Here is a 17,727-nt window from a genome sequence, read left to right on the forward strand (position 1 = left end):
CATGTCGAACAACAGAACCAATCAGGTGTCTCAAAGACAATAAAGTGACTTTATTAGAGGTGACGCTCAGCTCTGAATCGTCACGACAGCGGCTGCTGCTGAAACGTCGACAAGTCACCAAGAAAGAAAAACAATAAAAAGACTGAACAAACGTTGGCATGAAATTATCTGAGGCAGAAGCAGCAACAGCATTTTGTACTATCAATGAGCTGTGTTGCACTGGCAGACTTCTTTCTGCAGATCTTTGTGAAACTGTGACGCTTCAATAAAGTGCTAAAACTACGCTTCTCTTCACGTGTCTAAAGAAGGCAATCAGGAGCATGCTGCCTGGCACGGGAAGCAAACCGACAACCCGGCTCAGACATCAAACAACTCTAAAAGCTCTGCTTCATCTTTAAGGCCTACGAGGTGAGCGACACACACAACACAAAGCAGGCACATCGACACTTTTCAAAATAAAAGCTCCTGACACTTTGTAGTTAAAAAGCAGAGCAGAGCGCTGACATGCTGTCGGTCATTGAAGCAGCTGCATTCAAAGGCAAAGACGTCTGTAGGAGAACACAAACACTTCACCCCGTGTGTCCCACAACCAGACGACATTACCCGACACTAAACTAGAAACCCTTCTGCACACCAGATGCACGCATCCTCAGGTTGAATCCTTTAAAGCATGCGTGCCGTCGAGCTCTCTGCAGGAAGTTCACTTCTCTGCACACTTGTTGGTTGTGTGTTCAACATGCTGCTGAGCTCCTGCAGCTTTGGGATGCAGCACGATGGCGTCGTCTTCTCGTGACTGCTGTTTGGCAAAATTCACGAAAACCTGCAAAGACACAAAAAAGGGTTAGGTGCATGTGCACACCCTGAAGAGTGCAGGGCAGAGGACATACGAAGGGTTAACCTTCCAGCTGATGATGGTTACCTGGTCCAGAGTGGTCTGCGACACGGAGTAGTCCTCTATTCTCAGCTGTTCTTTGTTAGCCAGAACCATCTGGAAGATCTTAGCCAGCGAGGACGAGGAGATCTTGTACTGCAGCGTGTTGTAGTGTTTCTCTCTCTGGATGCAGCCGGGGAACGTGCTCTCCACGAACGCCTCGGCAGGGTTCAGGTCGGGGGGCGAACCCGGCTCTGCTGACCTGATCTTCAAGGTCACCACGTAGCCGTCACCAAACCTGAATTCACGGCGGGACGTCAGACATCGAGAGAAGCTGATTTGTTTTGGACTGTAAATGTTTGATGGGTATAAATATGAATGTGAGATGAAAAGACTGACTTGTATTTGAGGTGCTGAGTTGTTCCCAAACACTTGAAGGATCCGTTCACCATGATGGCTAAGCGAGTGCACAGCGCCTCACATTCCTCCATACTGCGACGAAGACGGCAGGGCGAGGGTTAAAACGTGAGCTCATGAAAGCAGGTGCATGGTGACAAACAGCTGTGAGGTTACCTGTGCGAGGTGAGCACCACAGCTCGTCGGTCCTGAATCACACTCATGATGGAGTTCCACAGGAAGCGTCTGGACAGAGGGTCCATTCCTGTGGTGGGCTCGTCCTGCCACACGGCGATAAACACACATGAGCACACGGACAGAAACACACAGCAGCACTGTGAGCGTCACGACTCACCAGCAGCACCAGAGCAGGGCAGCCGATCATGGCGATGGCGGTGGACAGTTTCCTCTTGTTTCCTCCGCTGTACGTCATGGCGCTCTGACCCGCGTACTCGGACAGACCCAGCTTCTGGATCGCCCACTCTGCAACCTGAGAACAAGGAGAACTCTCATGAACCTCAAACTGTAAATATGAATGTCTGACGTACCGGTCCACTCCACGGTCCTGTCGAAGAGAGACGAGAGAACAGGTCTCACCCTGCTGATCTCGTACTCTGGGACTCCTCGCAGGCGGGCGTAGAGGTGAAGATGTTCTCTTCCTGTCAGCAGCTCATCGATGGCGTCGAACTGAGGACAGTAGCCCATGTTCTGGTGGACGTTCAGGATGCTCGTCAGAATGCTGCAGATTCAGGAGGGGGTAAAAGAGCTTTAATAAAACCTCATCTGTCAACAAGACTCCAAACACGAACTCCTCGTTCCTCCTCCTCTGACCTGTGGCCGGCCACTGACGCCTCTCCGGACGTGACGTTTGTGTCTCCAGTCAGCATCTTAAATGTGGTGGTCTTTCCTGCTCCGTTCACCCCCAGCAGACCGAAACACTGCAGGAGAGCAGGAGATGAAAACATGAGGACAGAACAAAGAATACAAACAGAGCTGTTCCTGTGTGGATGCACTTCAGCCCACACACCTCCCCAGCTGACACCCCAACACAGATCCGGTCCACCGCAGGGATCCTGCTTCCTGGGTACGTCTGAAAAGAGGATGCAAACTCTCTGAGCGTCTCTTCCATCTTCTCTTACTCATCGTATTTGGAAAAGAAGAAGGGCTCACCTTGGTTAGGTCCTTGATGCGTAAGATGTCGTCGTTTTTTTCACTCTCGTAGATCCGCTGTCTTTCCTGAGCCACGTCTAAGTCTTCGTTTGAAATAAAAGGCTTCGGGCCCTCGGAGCTCCTGATATCAGAGGATAAAGCACGTTCTAAAAAAGCACTCGTTTTTAATATCACAGCATCCCTGCATGCTTTTCTACACACTCAGACCAGAATGATCACATCGCTGTTTTCACACATCTCCTGAAAACAGCGACATCACTTCACTGGCTCCAGCTGAATTCTCCTGATTAGATCCTGCTGCAGGAGAAACAGCAGGAGGAGAAACAGCAGGAGGAGAAACAGCAGGAGGCTGCAGGAGAAACAGCAGGAGGCTGCAGGAGGAGAAACAGCAGGAGGAGAAACAGCAGGAGGCTGCAGGAGGAGAAACAGCAGGAGGCTGCAGGAGAAACAGCAGGAGGCTGCAGGAGGAGAAACAGCAGGAGGCTGGAGGAGGAGAAACAGCAGGAGGCTGCAGGAGGAGAAACAGCAGGAGGCTGCAGGAGGAGAAACAGCAGGAGGAGAAACAGCAGGAGGCTGCAGGAGGAGAAACAGCAGGAGGCTGGAGGAGGAGAAACAGCAGGAGGAGAAACAGCAGGAGGCTGCAGGAGGAGAAACAGCAGGAGGCTGGAGGAGGAGAAACAGCAGGAGGAGAAACAGCAGGAGGAGAAACAGCAGGAGGAGACAGTCTGTTTGCGTTGACACATGACGCTCAGCCTGAAGTGTTCAGGAGAAGCGGCGTGAGAGCCTGAGGAGCTGTGGTTCTGTCAGCTGCTCTGTACGTACCAGTGATCGAGGAAGAAGCGATACTGGAGCAGAAGGTTCAGGATGAAGTAGACGAATCCCTCCACAGCCATGCAGAAAAGGTTCTTCCCAAGAAAGTCCCAGTCAAACGGGTCCGGACTGTAGTCCTCACCTAAACAGAGGAAACACAGACGAGTGAAATCGGGCTCTTCCTGGATTGTTGGAGGTAACTTATTTGCGGACCTCACAGAGGATGCACAGTTGCTCTTACATGTAAACCTTTAATGCGTTAACAAAGACGTTAGCTTGGATGGCAGCTCATCAGTTCATTACTTCAACCAACTTCTCACCTTTCATTAGCATGCTTTGCTCTGCACTGGATCACATGTTGGGATTTGATAAAGGTGTGTGTGATACACACATCAGCTGTCCCTCACAGTACTGAGACGCTCAGGGACAGTGTACATGACTGTGTTTATGTCCATTACCGAAGCGAGCGAAGACGTCCGTCATAGCCTGGTTCATGGCCATGTCTATGAGCCCTCGTCCCAGGCAGTAATGAGGGAAGACCAGCAGCACGGTCTTTAACAGCTGGTTGAGCTTGTACAGGGCCTGGAGACACAAACCAACATACAGCAGTGATGATTTGAATGGAAGACACATGAGGGGTGAACATGTACTGAGATAACAGCAGTGTTTTTACTGTGGTGCTCTCAAACAGGTCGAGGATGAAGGTGATGGCGCTGCTGTTGATGCCGATGAAGAGGTTGATACAGGACAGAGAGACGTAGGCTGTGCTGGGAACGCTGAACATGAAGGACATGGGGTACATCATGGGGGTCACAGACCAGCTACAAGACCGAGACAGGGACAAAGAACAGCATCAGTTCAGCAAGATGGACAACACAGTCTCATGGCAGACACAAATGATGCATCGGTCTTTAAAAGGAGAGAGCAAACACGAAGCACATTAGAATGAAAAACAATGACATCTGCAGAAAGAGGGGAAATAAACCCGATCTGCAAAAAAGTCCAAACTGATGGATACCCCTGAAGTCATCCATCAAGGCAACACATCCTGTGTGACCCTGTTGTTAATAATCAGCCACTTGTTGAATCGATTCCAGGATCAGGTTTTTAATCTTCCTCTGACTCAGATATCATTTGCTGTTCAGTCAATATTTCCCTCATTGGAAGTGAGAAACGCTGGCAGAGGGAAGAGCCGAGGCTCTCCGGCTGAATGTAAAGTGGAATTCTGATGTTTTTAATACTGGGTCTTATTTTTACAGACTTGAGAGCTGACAGATTAATAAGTACTTATAGTTTGAAGAGTTAAACATTTGAATGTTTCAGCTGTCTTGGAATGAAATAGGCTGTTGTTGCTTCTATGTAATCTGTGCACATGTGCTTCCACTGGTTGTTATTCTAAGTGTGTGACTTCATTACAGAAAGGATCCCTGCAGAGTTAAACCTTCTTTACACCAGAACCAGGTGTTTGCTCACACTCTTTAAAGGCAGCAAGGTCCATCGACAAAGACAGTAATCCATCCATCCATCCATCCATCCATCAATCCATACATACATACATCCATCCATCCATTTATCCATTAATCCATCCATCCAATCATCTATCCATACATACATCCCTCCGGTTCTCTTCCAAGCTGAACATGCCCAGAAGACCTCCAAAAGCAGGCGATCAAGAGGATCCAATCAGATGCCTGAATCACCTCAACTGCTTCCTTTTGTGTGAAGGAGTAGCAGCTCTACTCAGAGCTGCTACTCCTTCTTTTCTATCATCGATCAAACCTGTCAATCTCACCGAGAACAAAACCCTGAGATACTTTAACTCCATCACTTTTCACCTTTCAAACTGTTTTCACTTTTAGATCAAACAATCTGTGTGCAACAGAAATAAAACACTAAATAGTTCAGCTGTTAACAAACAGCGTCTGTATTTTTTATAATGTCACGCTTCTGTGTTGTCTGGTTGCTCTGAGCAGAGTCAACTACCATCTTTTTCTTTTCTCATAAAGAGCATCTCACTCGATATGAAGTGTTTGATCTTTTTTTAGAGCCTCATGGCAGCAAGACAAAGACGAGAAGGTAAAGTCCTGTTGTACCTCTTGCAGCCTTTTTTAGAGCTGCTGGCTGAAGTTAACCCAGTAGACTAAAAGATCAAATAATCAGAGTAAAATGTCCATGAATCTTTTCAAGGTCCCATATTCTATATTCTTCATATATGTCTTTTATGTCTGTACTAAAGTACGTTCAATCACTCATGCGGCCTGCAGCCTCTCTCATCTGTCTGTATAACACTCAGAATCCCCCACAAAGAGGAAAACCACATGTGCCGCGTCTGATCTGATTGGCCGGCCGATCTGCTCTCTTGTAATTGGTCAGTTGTTCGGCTTTGTTCTCGGATATGTCCCGCCCCTTTTACCACATTGGGAATGCTACAGTCAGTCCGAGGGGAGCGTGTGCTTACTACAATGAGCCAATGGGCTTGGATCAGTGACATCACGGGTTTGTGATGTCACAAACCCATTTTAACGTTTCATGCGGCTACTGTACAGCTAACAGGAGGAGGTGGGAGAAGCCGCTTTTCCGTGGACTTTGAATTTTTGCTCATAGATGTGACCAAGAATGCAGAAGACACAAAACAAACTGAAGAAGAAGAATATGGGACCTCCAAGAACAAAAGAGAAAATCCTTCATTTTTAGAGAATTTCACGTATTTTTGGCAGAGACGCTAATGAATAACAGGAATATGTAGATTTAGATCTACAGTCTCAAATATATTTGACAAACAAAAGTCAGTGAGCGAGTTTCTGTGTCGTACTTCGGTTCATTGTAAACAATTAAAAACAGGACTTACCCATACAGCATGAGCAGGGCAATAAGTGGTTGCAGGTTGTTGCCTGAGGTGTAGCATTTTTTATCGAAAAAGATGAAGATTTCCACGACCATCACTGCACTCACGGAGTAATTCAGCTGCAGAAAAGATGTTGATGTTTATGCTGCTGAGATGTACATGGAGACACTCTGGTGTTCTTGGTCTAAACTTCACCACTACATGACCTTGACTGTTTAAGAAATCTGCTGTCACGAGGTGTCAGAGTAGGCGTACCATGTCCCAGAGAAAGTTGGCCATCCAGTACACCAATGGACTGACGCCACTGACAAACTGCAGGTGTTTGGCCTGGGTCACCCTCTCCTGGATCAAATAGAGGACGAAACTGGCTGGAACGAAGGACATGGCGAAGATGACGCAGATGGCCACCACGGCATCCACCGAGGTGGTGAGGCTGGAACAACAGACACGAGACACAGCTAAGCCAGTAATTCCACTGATAATAGTTTCAGTCCTTGGATGAGTGAGTGTGGCTGGTTACTCACACGGTGATCTCAGAGAGCTGCTCTTTGGTCAGGTTCAGAGGATGGTTAACGGCAGTGATTCCATATTTGTCAAGGTTAGCATCTTTGGGCAAGTTAGCACGCAGGATGGCGTTGTTTGCCACATTCATGAAGCTAACCATGGCGTGCCAGCCCTTATTGTTGTACCACACCTGTAGATCGATGGTAAACCATGCTCTTTGGTTATTGTCCCACAACTTACTATATAACCTACAGCATTTACTTTGGTCATGACAACATTCATATAGTTTCATTTAGTCTGTTCAGACACACCTTGACATTGTTCTGCGTCTCCATGTATCTCAGAAACATCCCGATGTCCTTTAGAGTTTGTTTGGAGTATTTCCCCTTGGACAACAAATGATTCATATCCCATTAGTGAAATGTAGAAACAACAACTGAAACATATAAATAATGTTTGATTTTTAAAGTGATACCCCGGTAACGTTGAGCAGTCGTCCCAGCTGTGCTGCCACATCCTGGATGGTCTTTGGCTGCAGATCTAAAACAGGAAGCTGTCCTCCCACAGATATACCTCCATACCTGGACACCACAGGGAACAAACTGTATGCTAGAAACAATGAAACCCTTTAAAATCCAACTCCACTCTGTCAGTCATCATGACGTTCTTAATAAATCTGTAAGGACCAATGAGTAAATAAAAGAAGTGGATTTGTCATGTTTGGGGTTTTCCATGTGTTGTTGTTGTTTTCCTGTCTGTCATTCCTTTGTGTCTCCCCTTCCCTCACTAATCATTCAATTAGGTTCAGCTGCAGTCACAGGTGTCTCCCAATCATCATCATCAGGCTACTTAAGCTGGCTCCTTGCAGGAAGCCAGCGCCAGATTATTGTCTCATCTCCATGGGTTTGTTCTTCAGTGTTTGCGCTTGCTCCTCGTATATTCCTGGATATTTGTATTTACTCGTGTTTGTTAACCTCTTGTATTTTCTCCTTCTCCGTAGTTCCCGTTCCCGTCCTTCCTGCGACTCCGTCTTCCCCTGTTCGTCTCGTGTGTCCGATCTGGCTCCTCGTCACGCGTGTTTAGGTTTAGGGTTATTAGGTTGCACTAGAGTCACATTGATTATTGTAGTGCACAAATATTTCACCCCGTGTCACGTGTTAATAAATTGTTATTTGTTAAACGTTCCTCTGTCTGAGTCGTGCGCTTGGTTCCGAAGATTTTCTGATTCTTTTTTTTTTTATAAAGGTTTATTTTTGGCCTTTTTGCCTTTATTGATAGGACAGTGGATAGAGTCAGAAACAGGGAGAGAGTGGGGAGAGACATGCGGGAAAGTGGCCACAGGCCGGACGCGAACCCGGGCCGCCAGCGCGAGGAACAATGCCTCGCAACATGGTGCGCGCGCTGCCGCTGCGCTATCAGCGCCACCGATTTTCTGATTCTTAACAGGATTTATCTCAAGTTTTAAAGATGAGGCCAATAACCTGCATTCTCTCCAACGTCCAGTAGGGGGCTAATCCATCGTTAAAGAAGTCTCAGATCTGATGATGATATATTCCCTCAGTAAACCTTTCCTTTCCTGGTCCCATATCTGCTTCCAAGCCTCCTTCAACACGTCATGGAGTTCAGTCCCATTTTACATTTGATGAGCCCATCATGAATCTATACTTACTGTACTGGTTTACCACTACACACATGTAACAGTGCATATCCCCCCTTGTATCCAATATTTTCTCTACTGAGTCAAAAACCAAGATAGTCCAAAGACCAGCAGGTGGTCTATCATGTAGATCTTGTTGGAATCTGAGTGTAAAGAAGTTGGATGTAAACATACCTTTGTTCGTTCACCCAATATTTGCTCTTCAAGCTGTAAAAAGAAAAACATTGAAATATTGAAACAGCACCAACAAAAGCTATCTTTTGCATGTTTTTGTTTGTTTGTTTTTGGAACAGGTGTCGGGACCTCAGACCTGGTTCTGATGAGGCTGGGATAAGTCTTCACCAGGTAATCTGAGATGTTCCTGCCTGTGAGGTCCATGAGGACATCTCCAGTAGACTGGATCCTCTGATGGACACAATAAAACACAACATTCATTAAATGTGACATGCTGATGATATCTCTCCACCCCCCGAGGATGTTAGCCCCATCGATGACTCATTGCTTATGTGACTTTAAAGTATGGACATCACACAGCTTTTTAGAGCTTTTATTGAAAGATGGAAGTCAAACCCTGGAGTTACTTTGATTGGACCTTTAGCGATGTCTTTAATAATCTCAGAAATAGGCAGACGTTTTCTCCCTCTGACTGACACAAACTCCTGAATGCTTTTATAAGCCCTCAGTTTAACCTTTGGTATAATCACATGATTGGACAACTAATACAACTTTGGAAAAACAAAAAAGCATTTGGACGCCTTCAAAGTGTTCAAGATGCAGCAGAAGGATTCCTGACATGATTGCATGTAAGGTGAGGTAATAGTAACTCCAGAAGTAATTTAAAATGTTGAAAATAATGTCTCTACCTGTGGAGGTGGCAGACCTCCCGCCCCCTCAGGACACACAGGTAACATGGTGAGCTTCTTGGGTGTGCTGCACTGACAGTCTGGAGACGGTCTGAGGGCGTCCCACTCGGGACCAGCCAGCATGTCGATGAGCACCGGGTTGACCAGGCCCATCTCCCACTCTGTGGTGATGTTGTTACACGGGAAATCTCTACAAGCGGGAGCAGGTGTTAAAATGTGTTGGGAGAAAGGAACGGAGGTCAACAGATCTCAATGTGTGAAAGGTGACCTACTCCAGAGGTTCTTCGGCCATGCAGCGAGTCCCAAAGCCGGGTTTGTCCAACAACACTTCCCCGAAGTATCTCATCTGAGCATCCAACGGGCGCTCGTTACTGCAACAACACGTTTTACACTCAAGCTCTTTACAACTGCAAAACAGTGGCAGGTAAGCTTGTGTTCATTCTGCCCACCTGAAGAAGGTGTACTGTCTCCCGTACATCCATGGACTGAGAGTCAGACTGGGATACTCGCCAAACGGGGGAACGATCAGAGTGAAGGTGAGCGCCAAGAAGACAAAACTGGCTGGCAGCACAATCTTTAAAAGTTTAGAGATGGAAGATAAACAGGAAACCATCAGATGAGGATAATAAACATGTACAAAGGCTAAAGGAGGACCAAGTCTGTTTTGGATAAAGTTGCTGTTCTTTGCAATAAACTGCTGGGTCAAGTGAAAGTTCACTTCGATAATGTTCTTTTAAAGACATGTTCTTTAAACTCCGCTCCTCCATGTCCCTCTAACACGTGTCTCTAGTCTGTCTACAAACCCCCCAATGAGAAAAGTCCATCCTCTCCATCTTCTGCCTGCTCCACTTTTCAGAAAATGTGTGCTCAAACAGGCCGTTTGGAGATGTTCCCTTCATGACATCACAAAGGGCAGTAGCCCCTCCCCCAGGTGGGTGACACTCCCACAGCTAGGTGTTTGTTCTGCCCTCTGAGTCTGCCTTCTCACCGTAAACAATAGGACATGGAGCCAGAAAGCAGCGAGTACACCCGAGCCCTTCCAGAGAGGGGGCGTGGTCAGACACAGCTCATTTACATATTTAAAGCTACAGACACAGAAACAGCCTGTTCTGAGCAGGGCTGAAATAGAGGGGTTTATAGACATGATCAAATACAGGATCAGAGTGGATTTACAACAACACACTTCACACACATGATGAAGAGGAGCGAGGACACTGACTTAATATCATTGTGTTATTATACACAGTATGATGATGTTCTGGGTTTTTGGGGAAATGCAGTGTTGATATGTTGTGTTTTATAAATTGTTCCAATGTGCTGCTTTTGGCTCTCGTGCTTCTGAAAGGCTTCCAGGTCTGGTGAAATGTTGTGTGATTCTTGTCCTTGTGAGATGGTTTTTTTTTAAGATTTGTTTTTAAATGTCTGATTTGTGAATTAAAATTTAGATTTTACTCAAATAAATACTAAACAGAAAGACACAAAGGTTGTAAAGATGTCTCACACTGCCTTTTTAGAGCGGCGCGTTTACCTGGGCGAGGAAATCCTTAAAGGAGCGTGTGGCATGTTGCAGCCTCTTTATCAGCAGGGCGAGGAACTGTTTGATGGTCAGATGAAGACCTCTGACCTGGTACGACCCCCTGCCATCAGAACCTCCTGACACACCACACGGACCCTGACCGTTGGTCTGCAAAGCCTCGTCTGTGTCTGCAGGGAGAAGCTCGGGTCAGTATTCAGTCTGACTCAGCATGATGTGTTCTCTACATTTAAAGAGCAAGACCAAAGTTCTCATCTTCTACGAGCAGCCATGAAAAAGCATCAAGCAGCCGAGCTCCACTTTAAGATGCATATGATCTTCGTAGCTTCTGTTCAGTTTATCATATCAGCTGGTTAAAAACGTAAAGACTGAACAGAGCCAGGCTGGCCATCGAACTTTAACCTGACAGGACTGATGTTTAGATTAATCGATTCAAAGGTGTCATGGTTCACATCGGTACTTTGTGCTCTCTACAGCCAAGCACTCAGTCGCTAAGCTAGCTGGTTTTATCCTTTAACATACAGACATGAAATCGTGTTTTACGGGTTCTGGACACAATGCAAAGGCGTATTCTTGAACCATCTGGTGTTTTTTAAATGAAGCTTGGATAGTTTTCTTCGAACACCCAGACGTGTTCCCTGAGCAGCAGCAGCAGCAGCAGGAGCAGCAGCAGCATGATGCAGCAGCATGATGCAGCAGCAGCATGATGCAGCAGCAGCAGGATGCAGTAGCAGCATGATGCAGTAGCATGATGCAGCAGCAGCAGCAGCATGATGCAGCAGCATGATGCAGCAGCAGCAGCAGCATGATGCAGCAGCAGCAGCAGCATGATGCAGCAGCAGCAGCAGCATGATGCAGCAGCATGATGCAGCAGCAGCAGCAGCATGATGCAGCAGCAGCAGCAGCATGATGCAGCAGCAGCAGCAGCATGATGCAGCAGCAGCATGATGCAGCAGCCGCAGGATGCAGCAGCAGCAGCATGATGCAACAGCAGCAGCAGCATGATGCAGCAGCAGCATGATGCAGCAGCAGCATGATGCAGCAGCCGCAGGATGCAGCAGCAGCAGCAGCATGATGCAGCAGCAGCAGCATGATGCAGCAGCAGCAGCATGATGCAGCAGCAGCATGATGCAGCAGCAGCATGATGCAGCAGCAGCAGCATGATGCAGCAGCAGCAGCATGATGCAGCAGCAGCAGCATGATGCAGCAGCAGCATGATGCAGCAGCAGCATGATGCAGCAGCACCAGCAGCATGATGCAGCAGCAGCAGCAGCATGATGCAGCAGCAGCATGATGCAGCAGCACCAGCAGCATGATGCAGCAGCAGCAGCAGCATGATGCAGCAGCAGCAGCAGCAGCAGCATGATGCAGCAGCAGCAGCAGCATGATGCAGCAGCACCAGCAGCATGATGCAGCAGCAGCAGCATGATGCAGCAGCAGCAGCATGATGCAGCAGCAGCATGATGCAGCAGCAGCAGCATGATGCAGCAGCAGCAGCATGATGCAGCAGCCGCATGATGCAGCAGCAGCATGATGCAGCAGCACCAGCAGCATGATGCAGCAGCACCAGCAGCATGATGCAGCAGCACCAGCAGCATGATGCAGCAGCCGCAGGATGCAGCAGCATGATGCAGCAGCAGCAGCATGATGCAGCAGCCACATGATGCAGCAGCAGCCGCATGATGCAGCAGCAGCATGATGCAGCAGCCGCATGATGCAGCAGCCGCATGATGCAGCAGCAGCCGCATGATGCAGCAGCACCAGCATGATGCAGCAGCAGCATGATGCAGCAGCAGCATGATGCAGCAGCCGCATGATGCAGCAGCAGCATGATGCAGCAGCATGATGCAGCAGCCGCATGATGCAGCAGCACCAGCATGATGCAGCAGCAGCATGATGCAGCAGCAGCATGATGCAGCAGCCGCATGATGCAGCAGCCGCATGATGCAGCAGCATGATGCAGCAGCAGCATGATGCAGCAGCAGCATGATGCAGCAGCCGCATGATGCAGCAGCCGCATGATGCAGCAGCATGATGCAGCAGCCGCATGATGCAGCAGCAGCCGCATGATGCAGCAGCAGCCGCATGATGCAGCAGCCGCATGATGCAGCAGCAGCCGCATGATGCAGCAGCCGCATGATGCAGCAGCCGCATGATGCAGCAGCAGCCGCATGACGCAGCAGCCGCATGATGCAGCAGCAGCCGCATGATGCAGCAGCATGATGCAGCAGCCGCATGATGCAGCAGCATGATGCAGCAGCCGCATGATGCAGCAGCAGCCGCATGATGCAGCAGCAGCATGATGCAGCAGCCGCCGCATGATGCAGCAGCAGCAGCATGATGCAGCAGCAGCCGCATGATGCAGCAGCCGCATGATGCAGCAGCATGATGCAGCAGCAGCCGCATGATGCAGCAGCATGATGCAGCAGCATGATGCAGCAGCATGATGCAGCAGCAGCCGCATGATGCAGCAGCAGCCGCATGATGCAGCAGCAGCCGCATGATGCAGCAGCCGCATGATGCAGCAGCATGATGCAGCAGCAGCCGCATGATGCAGCAGCATGATGCAGCAGCATGATGCAGCAGCATGATGCAGCAGCAGCCGCATGATGCAGCAGCATGATGCAGCAGCATGATGCAGCAGCATGATGCAGCAGCAGCATGATGCAGCAGCAGCATGATGCAGCAGCAGCAGCATGATGCAGCAGCAGCATGATGCAGCAGCAGCAGCATGATGCAGCAGCAGCAGCATGATGCAGCAGCAGCAGCATGATGCAGCAGCAGCATGATGCAGCAGCAGCAGCAATATGATGCAGCAGCAGCAGCAGCAGCACTGAGCTCTGAGCCGATCGTCACCTTTCTCAGGTTCCACATTAACAGCCGCTCTGTTGAATCCACAGAGCGCCGGGCCAAAGATGTGCTGCTGTGGTCTCTTCTCTGAGAGAGTTAGAGAGTGTGAAAATACAAAAGAGAGAGAGAGAGAGGTGCAGAGACACGACACATGCATCTCATCACAGAGAGGACAAACACAAGGCGGATAAAAGAGCTCAGAACGTTTCATCTGGTACCTTGAATACATTTCCTGTTGGTGGCGTTCCCATCAGCTGTGACCTTTAAGAAGATCTGGAAGGAAACAGATGATTGTATTGTGAGTAAACACGGATGAACAGATGCTGTTGATTAGATCATGAAACAGAACGTAATCAGTGTGAAGGTGAACGTCAGGCGGCGCCTGTGTGACAGATCGCTTTAATAAAACTCTCATTACGCTCGTGTGTGTTTGTGATTAGCGGGACGTTCAGCTCTGAAAATGAAAACATCATTTTCACGCTAATAAATCATGAAAACAAGTCTGCGTGATGCATCGTCTCCGTTTACATTTGCATGATCCTTTGTAAACATGAATAATCAATCCGTTTGTGCAGGTCACACTTCCACGCACCTCCTCCAGCGAGGTGTCAGACACGCCGAAGCTGCTGAGGCCCATGTCCACCAGAGTCTCCTCCAGCTCCCTGAACAGACTGGCGTACGCCCGGGCCTGGAAGTTCCTGCTGGGCAGCAGGTAGGTCAGCTCCTGACCGATGGCCTCGATCAGAAGAGCCTGTGGCACGTGATGATGGATCAGCGCCGTTATGGTCTTGATGTTACCTGGAGCGGAGAGGGGGGCGTTTATTATGACTTTGTGTGATTCATAAATCAAACCGCCCTCCTTCTCTGACAGGAAGACACACAGGTCGGAAAACAGCAGTCTAAACATGGCGCTCAGTTCAACCAGGCAGACTGTTTATATTCTCCTTCTTCCTCTGCTCATCAGCTGATTTCATCAACCAATCACATTCAGCTACAACCTCTCTCCACCAATCAAAACCTGCTCTCTCTCTTCTACAGTCAGATACAGAAACCCACTCCTCATCACATCCTGCATTCTTCTATCAGCACCAGGGTCCAGACTCTATGGGGGGGGGGGGGGGGGGGGGACCACCATCAGGGTCTAGGCTCTATGGGGGGGACCACCACCACCATCAGGGTCTAGTCTCTATGGGGGGGATCACCACCACCAGGGTCCAGACTCTATGGGGGGGGGACCACCACCATCATGGTCTGGTCTCTATGGAGGGGGATCACCACCACCAGGGTCCAGACTCCTTCAGGGGGGTATCCTGTCACTGGCCCATGATGGAGTCTCGTCACAGAAGTGATGACTGATGGGAGAAACTTGGGCTTAAGTGTCTTCAGACATGTTGCTGCTGTGGGGATCAAACCCACGACCCTCCAGACTCTACCACTGAGCCACAGCCTCCCTTTAGACATGATGTTGATGGATCAGTTACACTGTATATTAAACTGGTCCTGGTCCTGCCCCCGATAGAGGCCGTGTTAGAGATTTATCTCCATCATCAGTGAAGTATCTAAATTTAACAAACCAGTGAAAACACCAAACTGGACTCGAACGCCCCGCTTACCCTCCAACTGCCGGTCCAGCCTCTTCTCCTGGTCTGCTTTAAACTTTGAGCACCTGGAGCACGTGCAGGAGCAGTCCTTGGTGCAGTCACAGCTCACCTGGAGGATGACATCATTCACTTCCTGTTACCTGCACGCCTCTCTGAAGCTCCAACCACACGGTGACTGCAGACAAACACCAACAGCGTGCTCCCACCTTTCCAGCTTCAGGTTTCACCCGCCGCACCAGGGTCAGGTAGAATCCGGCTCCGAAGCGTTTTTTGAGGAAGCTGGGCGAGCCGCAGCAGTAAAGACGACCCTGAGAGATGATGGCCACCCGGTCGCTCAGCAGGTCGGCCTCGTCCATGTGGTGGGTGGACATGATCACCGTACGTCCTGAAACATGGGACAGAGCCGGCCGATGATGATGCAATAATGACACATTTAATTCCTCTACTTCCTCCTCTAGCCAGCAGGGGTCAGTATACCTGCACGGTATTTCAGCAGCAGGTCCCAGATGGAGCGTCTGGAATAAGGGTCCACACCTGAGGTGGGCTCGTCCAGAATCACCACCTTAGCTCCTCCCACAAACGCCAAGGCTACGGACAGCTTCCTCTGCATCCCTCCTGGAAGAAGAACCATTAAAAGAGCTGACCAAACACACGCTTCATATTTGCTGTTTTCATGGACACAGACCTGAGAGGTTCTGGGTCAGCTCGTCTCTCTTGTGAGGTAGACCCAGATCCTGCAGCATGTTCTCCACCTCCTCCTCGGCCTCGGCCAGCGGACGGCCTTTCAGCAGCGAGTAGAAGAGGATGTGCTCGGCCACAGTCATGCTGACAGAAGAAGAAGACAGACTGAGCGCTGGCTGTTTGCTTTGTGATCGTGTTTAATGGCTGAAGGCGTGCGGAGACGTACTGCTGGAAAAGGATGTTGTGTTGGGGACACATGCCCAGAGACAGACGCACGGCGTCCATGTGGGTGCGGATGTCGTTCCCGTAGATGGATGCTGTTCCAGAGGTGGGAGGGAACATGCCTGTCAGGATGGACCTGAGAGGACGAAGCAGAGTGAACACACAACTCTGAGGACACGCAGGAGGACAATCTGTGCACGTACATGGTGGTGGTTTTCCCCGCTCCGTTGTGTCCCAGGAAAGCAGTGATCTGACTCTGGTAGAAGCTGATGGAGAGTCCGTCCACGGCCGGCGTGGAGCTGCCGCTGAACACTTTGACCAGATCCTGGATGCAAACACCTTTCAGCAGGTCGGCCGGCTCTGCTTCGAAGAAGTGCTGACCTGAAGACAGCCAAGACACAAAGCATTCAAAGAAAAGCAGACAGAGGTGAGCAGGACAGACTACTCTGACTGCTATTAGTATCATACCCTCCTCTTCCTCCTCCTCCTCCTCCTCGCCCTGTCTCTCCATCCTCTCACGCTGAGCCTGGTGTTCACACGATGCCTTCTTCTCCAGAGTCCTCCGTCTCTCCTGCTCCCTGTCCAAGGTCTGAGGTCTGTCCTGGTCCTTGTCCAGGGTCTGAGGTCTGTCCTGCTCCTTGTCCAGAGTCTGAGGTCTCTCCTGGTCCTTGTCCAGGGTCTGAGGTCTGTCCTGCTCCTTGTCCAGAGTCTGAGGTCTCTCCTGGTCCTTGTCCAGGGTCTGAGGTCTCTCCTGCTCCTTGTCCAGAGTCTGAGGTCTCTCCTGGTCCTTGTCCAGGGTCTGAGGTCTCTCCTGGTCCTTGTCCAGGGTCTGAGGTCTCTCCTGCTCCTTGTCCAGAGTCTGAGGTCTCTCCTGCTCCTTGTCCAGAGTCTGAGGTCTCTCCTGGTCCTTGTCCAGGGTCAGAGGTCTCTCCTGGTCCTTGTCCAGGGTCGGAGGTCTCTCCTGGTCCTTGTCCAGGGTCGGAGGTCTCTCCTGGTCCTTGTCCAGGGTCTGAGGTCTTGCTTGGTGATTTGTCTCCTGATCATGATCATCCTTCTGGTCTTTTGTCCCTCCGTGTTTCTTCTCCTGGTTTTGAATGTCGTCCTCTTCCTGCTTCTGTCCTCGCTCCTTCTTCTTCAGGTCTTTTTTATCTGAACCCAGAACAACAAAAACGAATCATTCTGAGACATTCTCACTTTTGTTCAGTGGTGTAAATGTGGAGAGAAGACGGGGACGGGTTGTCTCACCTGAAGCAGGAGCCACACTGTTGAGCCAATAACAGGGAAGGAAGGGGAAATAAAAGGGGCGGCTGATTCCATACTGACCTGAGATGAAAGAAGAGCACAGTCAGTCTCTGCACCCGAGTCAAAATGAAACCACAGAATAAAAGTCTAAAGCACCGACCGGGGAAGACGTTGTCCAGGTACCAGGCCAGCGCGGCGTACAGCACCGTGTCCACGCCCATCATGCAGATGGAGGTGAGGAAGGAGAACTCGTCCCCCTCCAGAGGACTCGTCTGGATGTTGTCCCACTGCAGACCTAGACCCTGCTCCTCGTACCTGGACAGGTACTCGGTCCCGAAGCCAAAAGCCACCTGAGACAGAAGACTCTGAGGACAAAAGGAGAGGACAAGGAGCAGAACTGAAGATGTGGATCTGAGAGTGGTGGTTCTCTCTAACATGAAGCCCAGAGGACACAGGATCTACCACCTGAGCCCCAAACCTC

General features: G+C 49.6%; 1 protein-coding gene across 4 annotated transcripts in view; it reads right to left on the bottom strand.

Moving 5' to 3' along the window:
• Positions 1–30: 30 nt before the first annotated feature.
• The window catches only part of abca4a (ATP-binding cassette, sub-family A (ABC1), member 4a), a 34,001-nt gene continuing 16,304 nt past the window's right edge, over positions 31–17,727 (bottom strand). For 2 of the 4 annotated variants that reach the window (XM_079360957.1, XM_079360956.1), the window contains exons 13-47: positions 17,407–17,611; positions 17,238–17,327; positions 16,473–17,144; positions 16,208–16,385; positions 16,009–16,140; positions 15,787–15,926; positions 15,579–15,716; positions 15,308–15,486; positions 15,114–15,210; positions 14,093–14,298; positions 13,719–13,773; positions 13,507–13,587; positions 10,645–10,820; positions 9,566–9,690; positions 9,389–9,487; positions 9,117–9,306; positions 8,564–8,658; positions 8,428–8,460; positions 7,072–7,177; positions 6,908–6,982; positions 6,617–6,786; positions 6,348–6,525; positions 6,096–6,211; positions 3,921–4,068; positions 3,706–3,829; positions 3,260–3,389; positions 2,438–2,558; positions 2,295–2,357; positions 2,099–2,205; positions 1,865–2,006; positions 1,623–1,757; positions 1,445–1,548; positions 1,271–1,363; positions 920–1,169; positions 31–820 (exon numbers count right to left, since the gene is read on the bottom strand). In XM_079360957.1, coding sequence (XP_079217083.1) covers positions 701–820; positions 920–1,169; positions 1,271–1,363; positions 1,445–1,548; positions 1,623–1,757; positions 1,865–2,006; positions 2,099–2,205; positions 2,295–2,357; positions 2,438–2,558; positions 3,260–3,389; positions 3,706–3,829; positions 3,921–4,068; positions 6,096–6,211; positions 6,348–6,525; positions 6,617–6,786; positions 6,908–6,982; positions 7,072–7,177; positions 8,428–8,460; positions 8,564–8,658; positions 9,117–9,306; positions 9,389–9,487; positions 9,566–9,690; positions 10,645–10,820; positions 13,507–13,587; positions 13,719–13,773; positions 14,093–14,298; positions 15,114–15,210; positions 15,308–15,486; positions 15,579–15,716; positions 15,787–15,926; positions 16,009–16,140; positions 16,208–16,385; positions 16,473–17,144; positions 17,238–17,327; positions 17,407–17,611 — 5,073 coding nt within the window. In that variant the 3' untranslated portion in view covers positions 31–700. Of the gene's footprint in view, positions 821–919; positions 1,170–1,270; positions 1,364–1,444; positions 1,549–1,622; positions 1,758–1,864; positions 2,007–2,098; positions 2,206–2,294; positions 2,358–2,437; positions 2,559–3,259; positions 3,390–3,705; positions 3,830–3,920; positions 4,069–6,095; positions 6,212–6,347; positions 6,526–6,616; positions 6,787–6,907; positions 6,983–7,071; positions 7,178–8,427; positions 8,461–8,563; positions 8,659–9,116; positions 9,307–9,388; positions 9,488–9,565; positions 9,691–10,644; positions 10,821–13,506; positions 13,588–13,718; positions 13,774–14,092; positions 14,299–15,113; positions 15,211–15,307; positions 15,487–15,578; positions 15,717–15,786; positions 15,927–16,008; positions 16,141–16,207; positions 16,386–16,472; positions 17,154–17,237; positions 17,328–17,406; positions 17,612–17,727 lie in introns of all 4 variants that reach the window. The other 2 variants (XM_079360954.1, XM_079360955.1) reach the window with 2 other exon arrangements.

This window comes from Symphodus melops, assembly GCF_947650265.1.
Source record: "Symphodus melops genome assembly, chromosome: 14".
NCBI classification, from domain to species: domain Eukaryota; kingdom Metazoa; phylum Chordata; class Actinopteri; order Labriformes; family Labridae; genus Symphodus; species Symphodus melops.